This window comes from Thermobia domestica, chromosome 14 (assembly GCF_964235325.1).
Source record: "Thermobia domestica chromosome 14, izTheDome1.hap1.1, whole genome shotgun sequence".
In the NCBI taxonomy this organism is placed as follows: domain Eukaryota; kingdom Metazoa; phylum Arthropoda; class Insecta; order Zygentoma; family Lepismatidae; genus Thermobia; species Thermobia domestica.
In genome coordinates this window covers 144285665-144303802 of record NC_137467.1, presented here as the reverse complement: position 1 = coordinate 144303802, position 18138 = coordinate 144285665, and the positions used below count along the sequence as shown (strand labels likewise).

Sequence of the window (18138 nt, the reverse complement as noted above, 5' to 3'; positions counted from 1 at the left end):
AATATTACGAAGGTTTAGCCTATTGCCGAAAGTTTTCAGTTACCGGTACGCAAAATTCATGTACCCTTGCACTTAACTGTAGCCGTGAAACCGACACTTATTTACAAGAAAATCAACGTTTAGAATCATTTTGTTTCAAAACCAAAGAAAACATGCCAAAATAAATAAAACTTAATTTCGAGCAGTGTTACCGATAATGAATACTTTCAAGATTTTTGGGGAATCTAAAACATCTTTTCTTCACTGGGGGAAAATGTGTGTGTGGTACACACATTTTCTTGAGGTTACGACAATCGCACTGTGCTGAGATTCTAGCTTTCTTTTCCCCCCCATCGAATGAAATCACGATATCACATTGCCCGAATCTGCATGTGTGCGGCGTTGAGGGAAACTTTACGCACTTAACACTTCATGATATGAATTTCACACATGCACCAGAAAATATAATCACACATGTTTGTTTGTCGAGACAAGGAAATTTTGAAGCCAAATACCTGGAGTGAGTTTTCACTTGCACTGGTTCCTACTTACGTGATTTCATCTCTTGAACAGAGACTAAACGGATATATTAAAAAAAAAAGTTTACTGACGAACAAATCCACTCGAGTCTTCTGGGAGACTCTTCAACTGTGGTCCCAAAATAATTTGTTGATACCACCTACTGCAGCACCTATCCGGAAGAAGCCATCGAGCGTCGCTTGACTTCTTCTTCTTCGATGCCTGCACAACGACTCGATGTTTGCTCTCCGTCACCGTCTCCTCTAGTTTCTCTTACGTTCTCTCGTTGACCGAGAACGTAAAATTTGCCGATGGGCTCAATCCGTAACGATAGACAACTTCCATGCTAGTATCCCTTATGCAATACGAAATCACTTCACAATTTTGAATATTATTGGTTTAATAATTTTGTTAAAACACCAAGCACAGCACGTTTATCTCTGCTGACAATTTCTAATACTCGCCAAAACGAAGAATTTATCACAGTTTTAACGTAACCACAAATTATTCCACAATTTCTGCAGACGCTGAACACTGTACGTCTGTCTCCTGAAATGGCTGACGCCGTAAGACCAAGAATTACATGAAGATGATCCCTAATTGGAAGATAATCGTGACGTAACTATCGGATGATAGGCTTCTGTGCGAAGATCAAAGAAAACCGAAATCTCAGCCGCAGCTGTGATTGTGGATTATCCAATCAAATAATTTACTTCGAAACAAAGAGATGCACCAAAAAGAAATTATGGCTGACTTTCTTAATTTGGAATTTTGAAGAAGATTTTACGAAATAAAATTTTCAGCTTTCTTGTGAAGATTCCCTATGCCGAAATATGAATAGAAATAAACTGGAAACCATTGAAAAAGCTGGAATATACACTCATTTGTCTAAAATAATGATATATACTTGGATAAATGCGTAAAATATAAAATATAATTAATAATCATGTAATCTTCATATAATATCCATTGAAACGATTTGTTTTACAAAAATTACACAAAATTTTCGACTTACGGTTTTCCTACTATAAAATAAAAAAATTCTCTTACATTCTAAATAAAATTTTAAAATTTCCCTGCCAATATACAAGGTGCTCAAAAGCACCGGGCCATGTTACGTTATGCTGAGCATAAGGTAACATCCTCCGGGAGCTTCGGAGAAAAAAAAAAAATCTCAACTTATGAGTTCTTCTTAAGTTGTTTTTTTTTTCTTTGTTACTACTAAATTACTGGAGACTATACAAGACAAAACATCCTTTTTTTTTCTCAATTCTAATTACAACTATACATTCTAATCAATCCTAACCTAACCTTAACCTATAAACTAAGCTTTTCTCCTTTTTTTTTTCATCCTTCTAATAATTCCTTTCTTTTCTCTTCGGAACAGCGAAACAATTTCAGATTATCAAAACTCTGAACTCCTATGTTTTCTCCCTTCAGAGTTTGCAATCTCGCTGAATTTCGAGTTAGAGATACCACTTTGTAAGGTCCGACGTAGGTATGCATAAACTTAGCGAATACCTTTTTTGGTATCGACGACACATGGTGAGTTTTCACCATCACCAAAGAACCTTCTGTGACGATGTCTTGCTGTTTCCGCAGCTTTCTCTCTTTCTTCGGTTCTGCTGCCGGAATAGAAACTACAAATTTCTTGTCTTCATTTACTTGCACCGTCTCTTTGGGCCAAATGAAGTTTTCTTTGAAGCTCTTGGATGCTGAATACGATAAGAAACGCTCCGCTGGAGTACATCCGAGAGCATCACACCAAGAGTGATTGCACAAATCTTGGGCTGCTTTTAGAAAATTACTCCATTTGGACTGGTTCTCACTACAATTGAGAATCCTTCCAGATGGCATGTAGTTTTCTACAATCCCCGAATTTCGGAAGCTGCCAAAACATTGAATTTTGAATTTGGAAGGTTGGTATCAAAATCGAACGAGGTTGTTACCAAATTGGAATTTTGACTACCCGCTAACCGATCTTGTTCTTTCTGGGGAGTTGAGGAATCCACATCGCAGTCCACACTCTCCCCTAATGAGGGCTGCGGTATGCATTTCCCAAACTATTCCCGTTCGTTTCCGGTGGCAGAGCCATCGTAGGCACGAATGTCGTATATTGTGGAGGCCATCCAGTGGACATCGCCATGTTCACTCCTGGGGAAGAAGTGGACGTGGGAGCCGCCACTCCCCCTCCAGGAAGTAAATTCGGCGCGTATCCCGGATAGGCTTGCGCTCCTGCTGAGGTCATCGCGTTTGGCGCGCATGTCTGAGATGTACCCCGCGGATACCCGTAACTCATCGCTGCTGGATAGTAGCGTTGGTTGTACCCATACGGGGCATTCCGATTTCCATTACCATCTCTTACCCAATTCGGTCTTCCTTGATTGGGCCAAGGTCTTCGAGACTGAAAGTTCCTTCTTCGACCCCTGCTTCCGGAAAATCGGTCATCTCCTTTGCCATTGGAATTTCCTTCCTTCCTCTTGCCTTCGTCTTCCTCCGTCTGAGACGAAGTATATTTGGTGGTTTGTTTTCCTGACTTTTCGGTTTTTTTGACGACTTTCGCCTGACGCACCTGAAAGCGTCTAAACTTCTTGTCCGTGACCGGTTCACTCGGCTCCGGATGTCCCTCTATCTCGGCTATTTTGACCATAAGGTGTTGAATGTTCTTCGGCTCAACAGCCCTCAACAACTTGGCATCACCAGCTGGTAAACAATCCAAGACTATCTCAATAAGTTCGGTTTCATCCGGGTGTTGTGCCACCGCATAATATTCCGCTACAATTTTCCATGCAAAGTCCGTCAATCGGTTGTACTTCGCTCGATCATACTTCATTCCCTGAATGAACTTCTTTTGCAACCTTTCCATCCTCGCCGAAAAATAGTGTTCCCGGAACAGACGCACAAAATCCGCATAACTATTAATGTCTTGACATACAGTCTGAAACCATGTCTTGGCCCCAGCTGTTAAGCAACAAGGTACCAAGGTTAGACGTTCGTGTTCTGATGCCGAAATTACCTTAAAAGTTTGTTCCAAATTTTCGAAAAATGATCTCGCCAAACCATATTCACCAGAAAATGTAGGTAAGTGATTTAATTCAGAAAGTCTTAAATTTAGAGTTCGCTTACCAAAGCCTTCCTCGCTTTTACTGGGGTTCACGGGAGAATTGTGGCCAACGACGGGGCTCTTTGCACCCGAGTGATTTTGACCGAAAATAGAATAGTGTTGGTAATTTTGTCCAGAAGTTAAGTTGTCTGGCATTGATACCACCGCGTGACCACAGATTCCCTCCTGAACTCCAGCGCACGAAGGAGTCATGTCTGCTGCATTACTAGAGGACACCACATGGTTCAAACGACAACTAGTATTGGAAGATCCTGACACCTGAGGTGAAACTAACAATGGATTCGACCTCCTGGACGACGCCTGATAACCTATTGTCTCAACACAGAATGCATGTGACTTGTTTAAGTTCAACGTACGTGGGGATAATTCGAAGGGAAGGACATTTGTGCCGTGAATGTTGGTCGGCTGACAGACAGAGACAGTCACCGTGGGAATAGTACGAGTCTCCCCAACTGAAGAGACCGGTACCTCCACTTGGATGTCTGACTCGGTCCCGTCAGACTCGATTCCATCACCGACAACAAAGTCTCGCGCTCGTTTACGTCCACACCGTTTATCTTTTCTTTGGTTTTGTTTCTCCTCCAACGTCTGAATCCTGGCTTCAAGTGCCTGACACGACCTTTGGGTACTTAGTTCGAGATGTGAGAACTCCTTAGTCAAGTCATCACATCGTCGATTCTGCGCCTCAACCGATAACCGGAGACCTTCCTCAACGGCATCTACCCGCGCGTCTATTTTATTCTGATAGTTCCCAACAGAGGTATATAAATCGCGAACTTCCGACCTAACAGCCTCTACGTCTTCGTTTACACGAGCCACTTTCTCATTAATCGTTTGCAACAATTCAAATTTGACATTGTCCAATTTCTGATTCACTGCCTGAAAGTTACTATTAATATCCTGGAATTTACTATCTACCTTTTCGAATTTTTCATTTAACGTCAAAGTTAAAGTTTGACTGAATCGTTCCATCATGGCTGCAAAGTCAGTTAATTGCACATTTGAACCGGAAGCTACGTTTCCTCGACTTCCTTCCTTCTTGTCAGAATCGTTCGGGCTATCCCGCGTTACACGTTCACCTTCCTCACTCTCGGTTTCCGATGATTTCGGAAGTGGCAACACTGTCACCTGTTTCGCCAGGCAAGGCTTACATAACCACGGCTCACTACTCTTGTCTAACTCCTGCACTTGTTCCTCTGACAAACCATAACATTGGGCATGTACCCATCTAAAGCAACTGTCACAATAAACACTGAACCCTGCAATTTCGTCAGAACAGCATATATATTCGCTCGGATGACGAGATTCGTTACTCGATCTGCTACCCACAGACATTCTCACTTTCATTAAGTTTGTTTCCCACAACATCACGCACATACAGATCCAGAAGTGACCATGATTCATTCAATGCAGCGATTGTCATAATGATCCCCATTACAAATACTCTGCTGTGATTGTTTGTTTTCCTTAGCGCTCGCGTAGGATTGAAACAACAGAAATCCTGGATAATGGGTCGCCATTTTAACTTTAAAAAAAAAATAAATAACTTAAATAAAATAAATAAATGAATTAATTGAACGTTGTAATTGACTATTTGTGTTTTTGTACGATGTTCCCTTTCCTTGAGATTACATGCTATGTTGAATGTATCACTGACTAGTGACACCGAACCTACTGGGCCCGTATGGGCTCGTCATCAACAGCCACTGATACACTCACCAAGCCAATCATCTACGGAAAATAGAACTCAAATCTGGCCCGAAATATAAAGCTTCCAAACTCTCTTCCATCACGACTCACAGTCCGATATCCATGCCTGCAGTTCATCATCCACGTCCCATCCGGGAATAGGCTGTGAACCACGACTACAGACACAGGACATCGACCTACGAGTGGAGCTGGCAATGAGCACAATGAAGATCTTAGTGTTGTCTGTGAAAGCCCTATCTGAATTAAAAAAAAAAAAAATCTTGAAACAGAATTTTGTAATTAAAAAAAAAAAAGTCCAAACTGAGATTTTGATAGAAACTGATAAAATGAGAAATTTTCTACAGATTCGGTTGTTTTCAACTCGGTCACACTAAGGAAAAGTCTCTTCCCTGAATTTCACAGCTATTTCATTTCCCCAGTAAACTTATTCTGTACGTACTGCTCTTTGTTTTGATCATGCTTCGCATGCATCCCAAAAACATCAACTTCATATTTCTATCACTTCTTAAAATTACAAGATAATTAGATTTTGTATTCGAAAAGAAAGATGTTTTCACGGCTAGTAAGTTTTATTCTTTAAAATATTCATGAATATAGTGTTGGACAAAATATTTGAAAACAGAAGCAAATCTTTACATTAAACTGACATACCCATCTACGAAAATTAATACGATCGATTTCTATATCTTTCAGAGCCAAAAACATTGTTTACTTTGTACATATATTCCCAAAATATTCATTTAATATTCTTAGCTTTCAAGACATTTACACTGAATCGACACGCAAAACAAATGAAAAGACACAATATAAATACATTACACAAAATGATACTTCACTGCCTACCGTTGTGGTTAGCTATTTTTACTTTGTTTTATTTCTTTGGTGCTTAAACTTCTCTGTGCATGGAGATTGTGGCCGGCATCGAGGATTTACGCTCTTCGCTACCTCTCTTACAGCTCGGACTCACTGGGCGATCTAGCACAGGTAAACATTCACTTACATATTGACATAACTTAAACCTAAATCCCTATCCTAACTACACTAACTTAACCTAAACAAGAATATATATATATATAAAAAAAAAAATCACATATTTTTCATGAAGCACCATCCTTATTTTGTATTTTCTATTTGTTTCGCTACCACATTCAAACCGAAGACGCAGTGGTTACTTGCATTCGTGTCGCTCTGAAACTTTTAAGTTTCTTAAAGAAGAAGAAAAGGTATTTACTAGTAATTATTAAAAAACTGCAATTTCTAAACTTGATGGGTATCAGATTTAAAATATTACGAAGGTTTAGCCTATTGCCGAAAGTTTTCAGTTACCGGTACGCAAAATTCATGTACCCTTGCACTTAACTGTAGCCGTGAAACCGACACTTATTTACAAGAAAATCAACGTTTAGAATCATTTTGTTTCAAAACCAAAGAAAACATGCCAAAATAAATAAAACTTAATTTCGAGCAGTGTTACCGATAATGAATACTTTCAAGATTTTTGGGGAATCTAAAACATCTTTTCTTCACTGGGGGAAAATGTGTGTGTGGTACACACATTTTCTTGAGGTTACGACAATCGCACTGTGCTGAGATTCTAGCTTTCTTTTCCCCCCCATCGAATGAAATCACGATATCACATTGCCCGAATCTGCATGTGTGCGGCGTTGAGGGAAACTTTACGCACTTAACACTTCATGATATGAATTTCACACATGCACCAGAAAATATAATCACACATGTTTGTTTGTCGAGACAAGGAAATTTTGAAGCCAAATACCTGGAGTGAGTTTTCACTTGCACTGGTTCCTACTTACGTGATTTCATCTCTTGAACAGAGACTAAACGGATATATTAAAAAAAAAAGTTTACTGACGAACAAATCCACTCGAGTCTTCTGGGAGACTCTTCAACTGTGGTCCCAAAATAATTTGTTGATACCACCTACTGCAGCACCTATCCGGAAGAAGCCATCGAGCGTCGCTTGACTTCTTCTTCTTCGATGCCTGCACAACGACTCGATGTTTGCTCTCCGTCACCGTCTCCTCTAGCTTCTCTTACGTTCTCTCGTTGACCGAGAACGTAAAATTTGCCGATGGGCTCAATCCGTAACGATAGACAACTTCCATGCTAGTATCCCTTATGCAATACGAAATCACTTCACAATTTTGAATATTATTGGTTTAATAATTTTGTTAAAACACCAAGCACAGCACGTTTATCTCTGCTGACAATTTCTAATACTCGCCAAAACGAAGAATTTATCACAGTTTTAACGTAACCACAAATTATTCCACAATTTCTGCAGACGCTGAACACTGTACGTCTGTCTCCTGAAATGGCTGACGCCGTAAGACCAAGAATTACATGAAGATGATCCCTAATTGGAAGATAATCGTGACGTAACTATCGGATGATAGGCTTCTGTGCGAAGATCAAAGAAAACCGAAATCTCAGCCGCAGCTGTGATTGTGGATTATCCAATCAAATAATTTACTTCGAAACAAAGAGATGCACCAAAAAGAAATTATGGCTGACTTTCTTAATTTGGAATTTTGAAGAAGATTTTACGAAATAAAATTTTCAGCTTTCTTGTGAAGATTCCCTATGCCGAAATATGAATAGAAATAAACTGGAAACCATTGAAAAAGCTGGAATATACACTCATTTGTCTAAAATAATGATATATACTTGGATAAATGCGTAAAATATAAAATATAATTAATAATCATGTAATCTTCATATAATATCCATTGAAACGATTTGTTTTACAAAAATTACACAAAATTTTCGACTTACGGTTTTCCTACTATAAAATAAAAAATTTCTCTTACATTCTAAATAAAATTTTAAAATTTCCCTGCCAATATACAAGGTGCTCAAAAGCACCGGGCCATGTTACGTTATGCTGAGCATAAGGTAACATGATAGTCAATGGGAAAGATATCAACGGAATATGGTGGGTGAGAATGGGTTTTATAAAGCTACTAGCAGAATACTCGTTCTTCATACGGGGAGAATACGTTTCATTTTGGACATAAAAGACTAACTGAATCGAAAGGGTCACTGTTCGTTTCAGTGATCCCGAAAACTATGGATTCGACACCAATGTCGGTCATTTTTTATCATTTGTATATATATATATATATTCATCCATCCTGTCCCGCTTCCTTAAGTTCTGCAGTCAAAGTGAAATGATAAGAACCATCCCAGGCCTGGACCCCATCTATAGAATATTTGATCGAGATCGGTCAGGTGGTTCAAGGAGTGTAAAGTCAAGTCACAAAGATAGTCATCCATTTATATATATATATATAAATAAGGTTTGAGGACAGGTTTGCGGTGCATTTAATGAAATTCATCACAGTGTGATGATTCACAGTGATGGTGTCACCTTGACGAAGAGAGACATGGTGAATCAATCGCACCATAGACCGCCAAACAAACAACAAAACATTCTGTGGTGTTTGGAAACCGCCCTGGACGTTGTCCACAATCAATCCCCTATCTTCACAGTCTGCAATTTGTTGTAGCAGATTCATTGTTTATCAGAACTGACAATCCAATAGAGGAAACCTATCTGGTTACTCTGTATAGAGAACTGCACACCTTCAGACAGCAAGCTTTGTTGGCTAGTATCGACTCAGGTAACACACAAAAGTCCAACTTTTCTCCTTGCCGATTGCACGCCGTCAAAGGACAATAGTATGGTGTATGCCTAACTCGCAGCGGCACGAGAACTTCTCTGAGGGACTGCTTTCACGGTGTTTCTCAGGAACACATCCAAACATAATGGTTGGTGCACACGGGCTCATTTTGCCACGCTGTATTACTGAATGAAATTTGACAAACCAATCGTGAGTGGTAAGTTCATTGGCCATTCCTGTTTTTTTTTTCCTTCTTTTTTTTGTGCAGAATGTCCCAGTTTGAAGTCTTAAAATAGTCATTTGCAGTTATGTGTTATTGATGGTCTGTATTCTACATCATACTGTCTCTTGTTTGGGTACCCCCAACCTTTTTCCTGGATGCATACAGGGTTTTTGACGTTTGATGCGTGATCCTAATCCATCTCTCTGTTGTGTTGCTAAGAAGAGTTTTCTAGCAGACGTCAAAGTGTTCAGTTCATTCGCACCAGCCTCATATTTTTGGTTTGTAGTTAAATTTAAAGTTCTCTTTCTTTTTTCAGAGAAATGACAGAAGCGGTTCTCAGTCAGTGGAGCGAAGTGTTCGTGCTTCTGAAGAAAAAGCATGACGAAGCTTATCATTTGATTGACAAAGGAATTAAATTGGAAGAAGAAGGGAAGAACGAAGAGGTAAGGATCATCAATGAATTCAGAACTGATCGGAGCAGATCAAGGTTACTCGCTAGTTTTATATGTATCATGATGTAGTGAGTATAGTTTGGTAAGTGGGAGTTCATTGGATAAAATTTACAGGTAGCGTTAGGCATTTCGGACACTTCATTAGAAGTGTGTTCATAATATTTGGCTTTAAATTTACTCGAAAGAATTCCACTGTAGTTACTAACAATAAAATATAATTCCGTCTGGCTGATTACAATTTTTTAAAATATAATTACGAAGTACCCAAATTTAGATCTGAGCACGGAGAATTGTTTAATGATGTAATAGGATGCTTATCAATTCACCATGAAGAATATTTACCAAAGCACCCATATAATAATTCGACGCATACGTTTCAGCAAGCAGTTGTTATCGTCCTCGGTGCACGTTCCTTAGAACATCACGCTGCACAGTGGTCGGAAACTGAGATAAAGCGGTCAAAAATCGATTTTTTCAACTTCGCCTCCTATGAAATCGGTATTGATATTTGATTATAAGAATATCTCCTGCTTCCAAATCCGGAGTTTCAGGACATAGGAATATTTTCGCTGTTTATAAAATGCATCTAAACATGAACAAATAAAAGTGCTGAAAAATCAGTAAAATATTAGCCAAATAATATGATATGTTTTAATCATTCATATCGTTTCTGAGATCGATGAAAGCGGTTGGATAGTACATTTGACTCAAATACTTGTGTTTAGTGAAGAGTTTTAGTTGTTATCTATTGTCATGTCATTAATATGATAGATTTGTTAGTGTTACCTGCAAGTTACATATACACTGATGTTACTAGCTCTGCAGTCTAAGCTTATCCTTGCTTATCTGTAAAATAGGGTTTATTGAGTAGTACAAAGGTTGAGCATTGGAAATAACTGCACCCAAGTGCACCTGGAGGACTCAACCCTATCTAACTGCAAATGCATTGAGTAAAGTTGTTGCGGTCACAATCGAGATCCGCTATCTGAGCCTTACAAAGCGGAAAGGGCATAGTGTCTTGTACGTAATTTGGATTGCCCATCTTCCCTGAATCAAAGTTGTAGTGAAAGCTTCACATATTGCAGTGATAAACTATTAGCCATGTGGATCTGCTGTACATTACACATCAGTGCAGTAGTATATACGAAGATCCTGTATTGAATCTTTTAATCTGACCAAAACAACGTAATCCTAAACTAAATTACATTCCAGTAAGTATAAGTGTTTCTTCGAAGAAGTACGAGTACAAAACCGCGAACTTTAATTTTGTATCCTAAGGCCAAACACACATTTGTTTTACACCGTCTTTTTATTAGCTGCACATATAATTAAAGGGAGAGCACATTGAACCTGTAGCCGCTTCTTGGGTACATATTAACATCTGTCATAACACCGTACTGGCTAGCGATGTCCAATTCACATAAGGCGTCAACATGTTTTCAATTTATAAACTATATGTATGATTCACGATAATGGATTTCAAGATGGCGGCTTTCATTGTTCTGTGTCCCCAATTTCTCCTTACTTTTATTACTCCCCTACATTGTTCCTTTGGTTATATTTTGCAGTATTTAACATTTATGCGAGGGGTTTCCACACTTTTGGACCACCCTGTATATATATAACTGCACGTATTGCACCAGGGGTTCTTCGAATCACTTTCGAAGTAGTTGCAATCGGTTTAGAAAGGACAATTACGCATAGAACGATAGGGAGACGTCCGTCAACTTCCATTGTTTCGGAATAAACTATTTGGCCGCTTTTTCCAAGTTTCCGACCACTGTGAGTTGCTTGTGGTCGTGGAACTACATGTTCTGGTCATTTACTCCATTGTAGGAGTAGTGTTTATGGAACTTGAATTACTGCTGCTAAATTACCTTGCCCGGTAAAACATGCCTGTAAGTTATATATATTTGTTTAACGATACTTTTTTTTTTCATACCACTTCACTTGATATGAAGATACGGTACGGATATCCTACCAAATGACTTGTGATTACTTTCAAAACCTGTGTTGCTTTTCAATCTTACCTGAGTTCAAGATTCCTACTCAGTTTAATGGAGTGATTGCCAAATCGTCGATCGCGCGCTACTGGTAGCTCGCAGGGACATTTTTCGGTACATCACATTAACGTTCCGGTTCATACTTACTAGAAATTGTAAGTTTATGTAACATGTAATAGATGTAAGATTTCTTTAAATATATATAAAGAAACGCTGGTGGTGGTGTGTTAGGTCGGTCTCCATACTACGTCAGGCGCAGTGGAACAGCAGTGTCCTGTGGCTGCAGCAGACGGAGGTAGTGTCAAATGGGAGACCTCAGAGTTTCAAAGAGGGCAAATTGTTGGTGCGCGGTTATGTGGACTGAGTGTGACGGCAGTGGCTACTGTGCTAGGTGTGTCGCGTGGGACAGTGTCGAAGGTGATGACGGCCTACACAACACACGGGAAAACCACATCGGGGAAGCGGAACAGTGGGAGGAAGAAAATCATGAGTGACAGGTCACGCCGGGTATTAAAGCGCATTGTCACGCAGAACCGTCGGGCCACTGCGGAGCAAGTGACGGAGGAACTCAATCAGCACCTCTCCCACCCTGTTTCGACAATCACAGTCCGCCGCGAATTACATGACACGAACTTACGGGGTCGTGTTGCACGGGCCAAACCGCTCATCAGGGACCATAACGCTTTCGCACGCCGCAAATGGTGCCGCGACCATGTAACTTAGACCGTTGAGGACTGGAAACGTATGATATGGTCGGATGAGTCATCTTTCACCCTATTCCCGACCACGGGCCGTGTTTGTGTGGAGAACGCCGAAAGAAGCTTATGATCTGCAGTGTCTCCGCCCAACTGTGAAACATGGCGGCGGCTCGGTGATGCTGTGGGCCGCCATATCATGGTTTTCATTGGGTCCTGTGGTCACACTTAGCGGACGAATCACTGCCAACGATTATGTCGCAATTTTAGGAGACCACTTGCATCCTATGGTCCAGATGTTGTTCCCGGACAATGACGCCATCTTCCAGGATAATGCACCCATTCACACAGCTGGCGTTGTTGCAGCGTGGTTTGAGGAACATCGGGATGAAGTTCAACACCTCCCCTGGCCCGCCCAATCCCCAGATCTCAACATAATTGAACATCTGTGGTCCGTCTTGGAAACACGACTCCGGCGACGATTTCCACCTCTATCCTCTCTCACAGAACTGGCCGATGCCCTGCACGAGGAATTGTGTAAAATTCCACTTGCTACCATTCACGATCTCTATGCCTCCATCCCACGTCGCATCAAGGCTGTTCTGAAGGCGAAAGGTGGCCCGACACCATATTAATCTGGTAAGTTGCAATTTCGTTCAGGTGTTTCCATTTTTCTGATCACCATCTATATATATATATATATATATATATATATATATATATATATATATATATATATCTCGGTAGCTCACAGTAGGATTTAAAAACGATACGATAGCTCAGAAGCTTCATAAGTTTGTCGACCACTGGTTTAATGGAATCCTTTAACTTATATAACTGTGCTCAGCACACTTGTAAATTCACTTAGTTTGCTATCAAGATACGGTACGAATATTCCACCCAATCGCCTTGACGAAACTACTATGGTCCGTATTGTTTACTATTTTACGGGTACTGAACTAAAGATTGTGGCAGTGCCGACAAGATTATTGGACAAGAAAAGCTTGGATAGATAATGAGTTTTCATTGTTAGCAGGGTTGGCTGGTTTAAACCAAAAAACGAAAAATGTTCGTAAAAGTGTAACTATTGGTAAAATCTTGATGAACACATATTTGTGGGTTATCGCGTTTCACTCCCATATATTATTCATACTATATTCAGACCTAAATTCCCCATTCTTTACTCAAAGAGATTATATTACAAAAGCAACTTTTTTTTTATGTAACTTTGTTTCTTTTGTGATTTTTTTATAGTTTGTTATTATTGTTATGCAACAAAAGGAAAATTCTAAACATTGTTTCGTTTTAATAATGTTTACTATTGATAAAATACATCGAAATGCCGTACTTTTTTGGGGACGGGGGTCATACAAACCCCACTGGAGGCAATTATTGAAATAACAAGAAACTTTGGTAACTATTTATGCATAAATGGATCAGAGCCAAAGTGGACTCAAATAATTGGTATCTTTATTCACTTTTCTTATTGATATGCAAAGTAAGTCGTTATATTTCTTTAACTTAGACTAATAAAAGTCGTAGTGAACTGACTTGGACTAAATTAGTTCTTCTGTACTCTGTAGTACTTGTCCATATGAAATTGTCCATATGTAATTCTGTATAATGGTTCCACTTGTGCGATTGTTTATCTTTTTCTCCTAATGACTCTTGACGATTATATTAACAAATATGTAAAGATCAGTCAACGTATTTTTATCAGGAGTCCTTCGTGAGTGAGTAGGCAGACGTATCGCATTTGTGGCCAATTAGTTCCGGTTTCGAGTTCAAATGGAGGACAATTTCTCTTGGATGTAAGCCGAGAAGCGGTTTGGATTCCGCTTTAAGCTTATGTGACCCCTTCCAGCATAACCCGGTTGTTGCATACTAACACCAAGGCGAAACGAGTTTATTTCTGTCCATATGTGATATAAATACATACAGCAAATTATTTAAACCAAAAAAACCTGGTTTAAACAAAAAAAAAAAAAAAAAAAAAAAAACTGGTTTAAACCAAGAAACCTGGTTTTTAATTTTTTCAATAAAAACCATGGTTTTTGCCAACCCTGATTGTTAGTAAGAACAATTTTTAATATTCAAATAAGACTCTTTTATTAACTTAACATGTTTCATAAAAGTTACATACGTTAAAACAAGAACCAAAATTATTTCTGTTGGTCGAGCACACTCTTCACTATCCGGAAGGAGATTTAGGATCAAAATCACAAACCTGATGAAAAATATATAATATTTGATATAGCCTGTTCTTGAATCGAAAAATGAAAGTAACTTTTACTAAAGATCAAAAGCACGAGACGATCTTGCAGACTCATAGTATCATCGCAACCATACCATCTTCAGGAATATAGAAATGATATTGTTGAACAATTCTATGTGGGTAACGCACATTTTTGAATGTTTTATACAATTTCAAAATCTAGTGATCCGAGTTCTTTTCAAACAATAACAATATACTTAAAGATATTAAGCTACACTACTTTCTTTAAGAAGTCATTTAAGGGGGGGGGGGGGAGTATCAACCAATATCTAGAGAAATATATCCGCAGAAGGAAGGATACAGAATGCCAAGTCTAAATTATCATCTGGAATAATTAATATTATGCATTAAGATAAGATATAGAGTATTCCATTTTTTAATTAAAATTGATGTAGGCACAGTACAGAGATTTCCTGCGTAATTAGTTTTGGCAAGGAAGAACACTTGCAAGTATGTGCAAAAAAAAAAAAAAAAAAATCCAACTCGGCTAGTCGCCAGTGAAGCGCGTGACGCGGCTAAGTATAAACATGTCACTGTTTCAACAATGAAACAGAGTGAATATCAAGTTCTCTATGAACTTAGGGAAAACTCCAACGGATGAGCAAAAGGTTTATGAAGACAATTGTCTTCCTCGTTTCCGTGTTTTTGAACGGAGCAAGAGGTTTAATAAATTTGTGAAAAATAAGGAGCACCCAGGTCCAAGCAGGTCTGTCACAACAAGTAAAATGATTGGCAAAGGTCGGGATATAATTTTGAATGACTGAAATGCACGTCTTAGGGTAACATTAGACTTTGTAAAGATGAATAAGGAAACCGTTCACCAAGTTGAAACGGTCATTTCTCTCATTACAGAAAGAAGAAAGCCCGGAATGAGTAAAATCTCAAAACGAATCGAAATCCCGAGTGTTATAAACAATTTTGTAAAATTTACTTTCACGTCATAAAAAAAATTACCGGTTATAAAACTATTTTTTTTTTTTTTTTTTTTTTTTTTTTTTTTTATGGTTTGTATTCAACGCATTCTGACTCGTCTTCCAGAGTCCTTTCTAAGATAGCAACCGCTCGTAAGAACCTATAAAGCATTACTTGCTTACTTATGCTCCACTGTCATGAGTTTTTATTTCATTTGTTTATAAGGCTAAATTAGATAGTTCCACTTTATGTCAGCGATTTCGTTTATTATTTTCAAGTAACAGCATACAAGAGAAAAAAAGAAATTTTGACATTATTAGCAATATAGTTTACATAAAATGTCATCTGATTGGAAAAAAAATGTGTATATATATTCAACAACATATTTATACGATTTCAAAAAAAAAAAAATCTGTATTCTTTTGACAGTAAAATAAAATTGTACAGTTCACGTTGTTTGTCTCCATAAGTACCTCATTGTAGTATCACATGAAACGAACTTTGATGCTATTCTAGACTGATCTACAATCATCTAAACGTAGGCTAAATATGGCACATTTCAATGTAAAAATAAAGTATGGTACATTGTAATTCTCCTTCTTCAACAAGATCCTTATTTCATGACTCCTCATGAACATGCTATTAACATTTAAGCTGTCTTTATCAAAAAAAAAAAAAAAAAATAATAATATGGGTTTATATGAGTAATTATTTATCCTCTATTGTGTTCCACAATTTATATTCTTTCTCAAACTCATTATAGAAGAAAGTAGTGGCAGAAATGAGGCATCACTCTATATATGGCCATAACGTTGAATTTCTCAACTCAGCCTCAAAACCCAAAATGATGAAATAATGGAAACATGAACTATATACAAATGAACATGCATGCACTAAAAAAAAAAATCTACCAGACAGCACCTTAAGTTAATTAGTGACACATATCTTTTGTTGGGAGAATTACAAAACAAAGTTTCAACCTAAATGCAGTGCCAAGAAAAAAAAAATTCAACATAACAGATCAGTCTATCATCAATAGATAAGTAAGTGCAACAAGCTGATGCTGTAAGTACATCTACAAGTGAGGTAATTATTTTGTCATTAGATGTCATCAACCTGATCTTAATAGAATACAAAACAAAAATTATGATTAAGTTCCGTACTTGGATTTTCTTTCTGTATTTCATTTGCTTATCTCTACGGTTCAGATTATTTAAATAGTAAGAAACCTAACATTTGGCGTTATGCATCGTTACCATGACAACAGAAATTATTTATGATCACTATCATGGTTCTCGAGAATTCTGAGAGACTACATTAGTGGAGAGACAGCTACGGAATGTTTAAGATGTGTGAAGCCGCACACAGATTAACTTGGCATTGTCATATTCGCCATCATTAACACACAAACACAAATATTAGAACACTGTTATTCAAAAGTTACTTTGATAGAAATATTATGATGATGGTAGCGTGGAAGTCGCCATCTTGGTTTTTAATAGCTGCGTATTCCTGACTGTCTATAAATTTTAAGAAAATTCAGGTTACCTGAGTTCCACAAAGTTAAACGTCGTTAGCAATCTCCTGACACCACCAAACTCCACTCCTCTGCAAGGGGTGATTCCCGGTCGGGTCACGATGCTGCTCACGACAATACAGGTTCGCCATTCAGTTCCATGATTAACAAGGCGAACATCTAAAAGTGACGACCAATATCCACATGAGGTTGCATATAATTTAGAAGTGGAGCTTATCTTTTTATCTAAACACACTTCAGGTTAGTCCGAGAATGCCGATTTTTTTAAAGGTTAGCCAAAAGTTGTGCGATTTTGCATAATAAATTTCTAAAGATAAAAGCTCTACGTCGTCACATTATTCTTTCTTAAAATGGCTGAATTCTTCTTTTTCTTTTTGCACACGGCATGTCTATTCGCACATTCTACATGATAATTTACATCACGAATAATAATAAAAGTAAACATCTTTCCCCGCTCAAAATTAAGATTTGCAATATTACTATTATCTATATATGTCTAAATCCTAAACTAAATTCTGCAACATATATTTAATTTACGTGTTATTATCACTTACTCCCGCCATGTGACGCTTCGTTATACGCTTCGCAAACAAAAACGCAGCGTAATACTTGTAGTAATGTAAACAAATGAAAAGAAGTGAATTATATAATGTATAATGTAGAGAAGAACTTCGTTTTTTATATAAATTTCATTTAAGGTAGGCCTAAAATATTTATACATATGTATTTACATTTACATATAATGGCAAAATTTGTTCGTGAAGCTGCAGTTATTATTATAGGTTATATTTGAGAGTAAAAGGGTCATACACAATTTTTATTACAATGAGTAGTGATGTTAAAATTTCAACTTCAACATAATAATTACTTAATAAGATTTCTCTCCACTAACGAAGTCCTGCAGATATATTATGCGCGGGTCAATAATATTTACCAAGAATTTTTAAACGTGTGTTCCTGTATAAATATTGAATTTTAATTAAGATCAATGCCCAACTAGTTTATGGATACAATCACATAGCCTACCGCGCAGGTAGAGAATACACACACCCAGGCTATGGTGCA

The 18138-nt window shown here is 38.0% G+C and overlaps 1 protein-coding gene across 2 annotated transcripts in view; it reads left to right on the top strand.

The window, feature by feature from the left end:
- Positions 1 to 18138, top strand: part of spartin — a 56946-nt gene that overhangs the window by 4417 nt on the left and 34391 nt on the right. For both annotated transcript variants that reach the window (XM_081738994.1, XM_081738993.1), the window contains exon 2: positions 9516 to 9642. In XM_081738994.1, the coding sequence (XP_081595120.1) occupies positions 9520 to 9642 (123 nt within the window). In that variant the 5' untranslated portion in view covers positions 9516 to 9519. The remainder of the gene's footprint in view (positions 1 to 9515; positions 9643 to 18138) is intronic.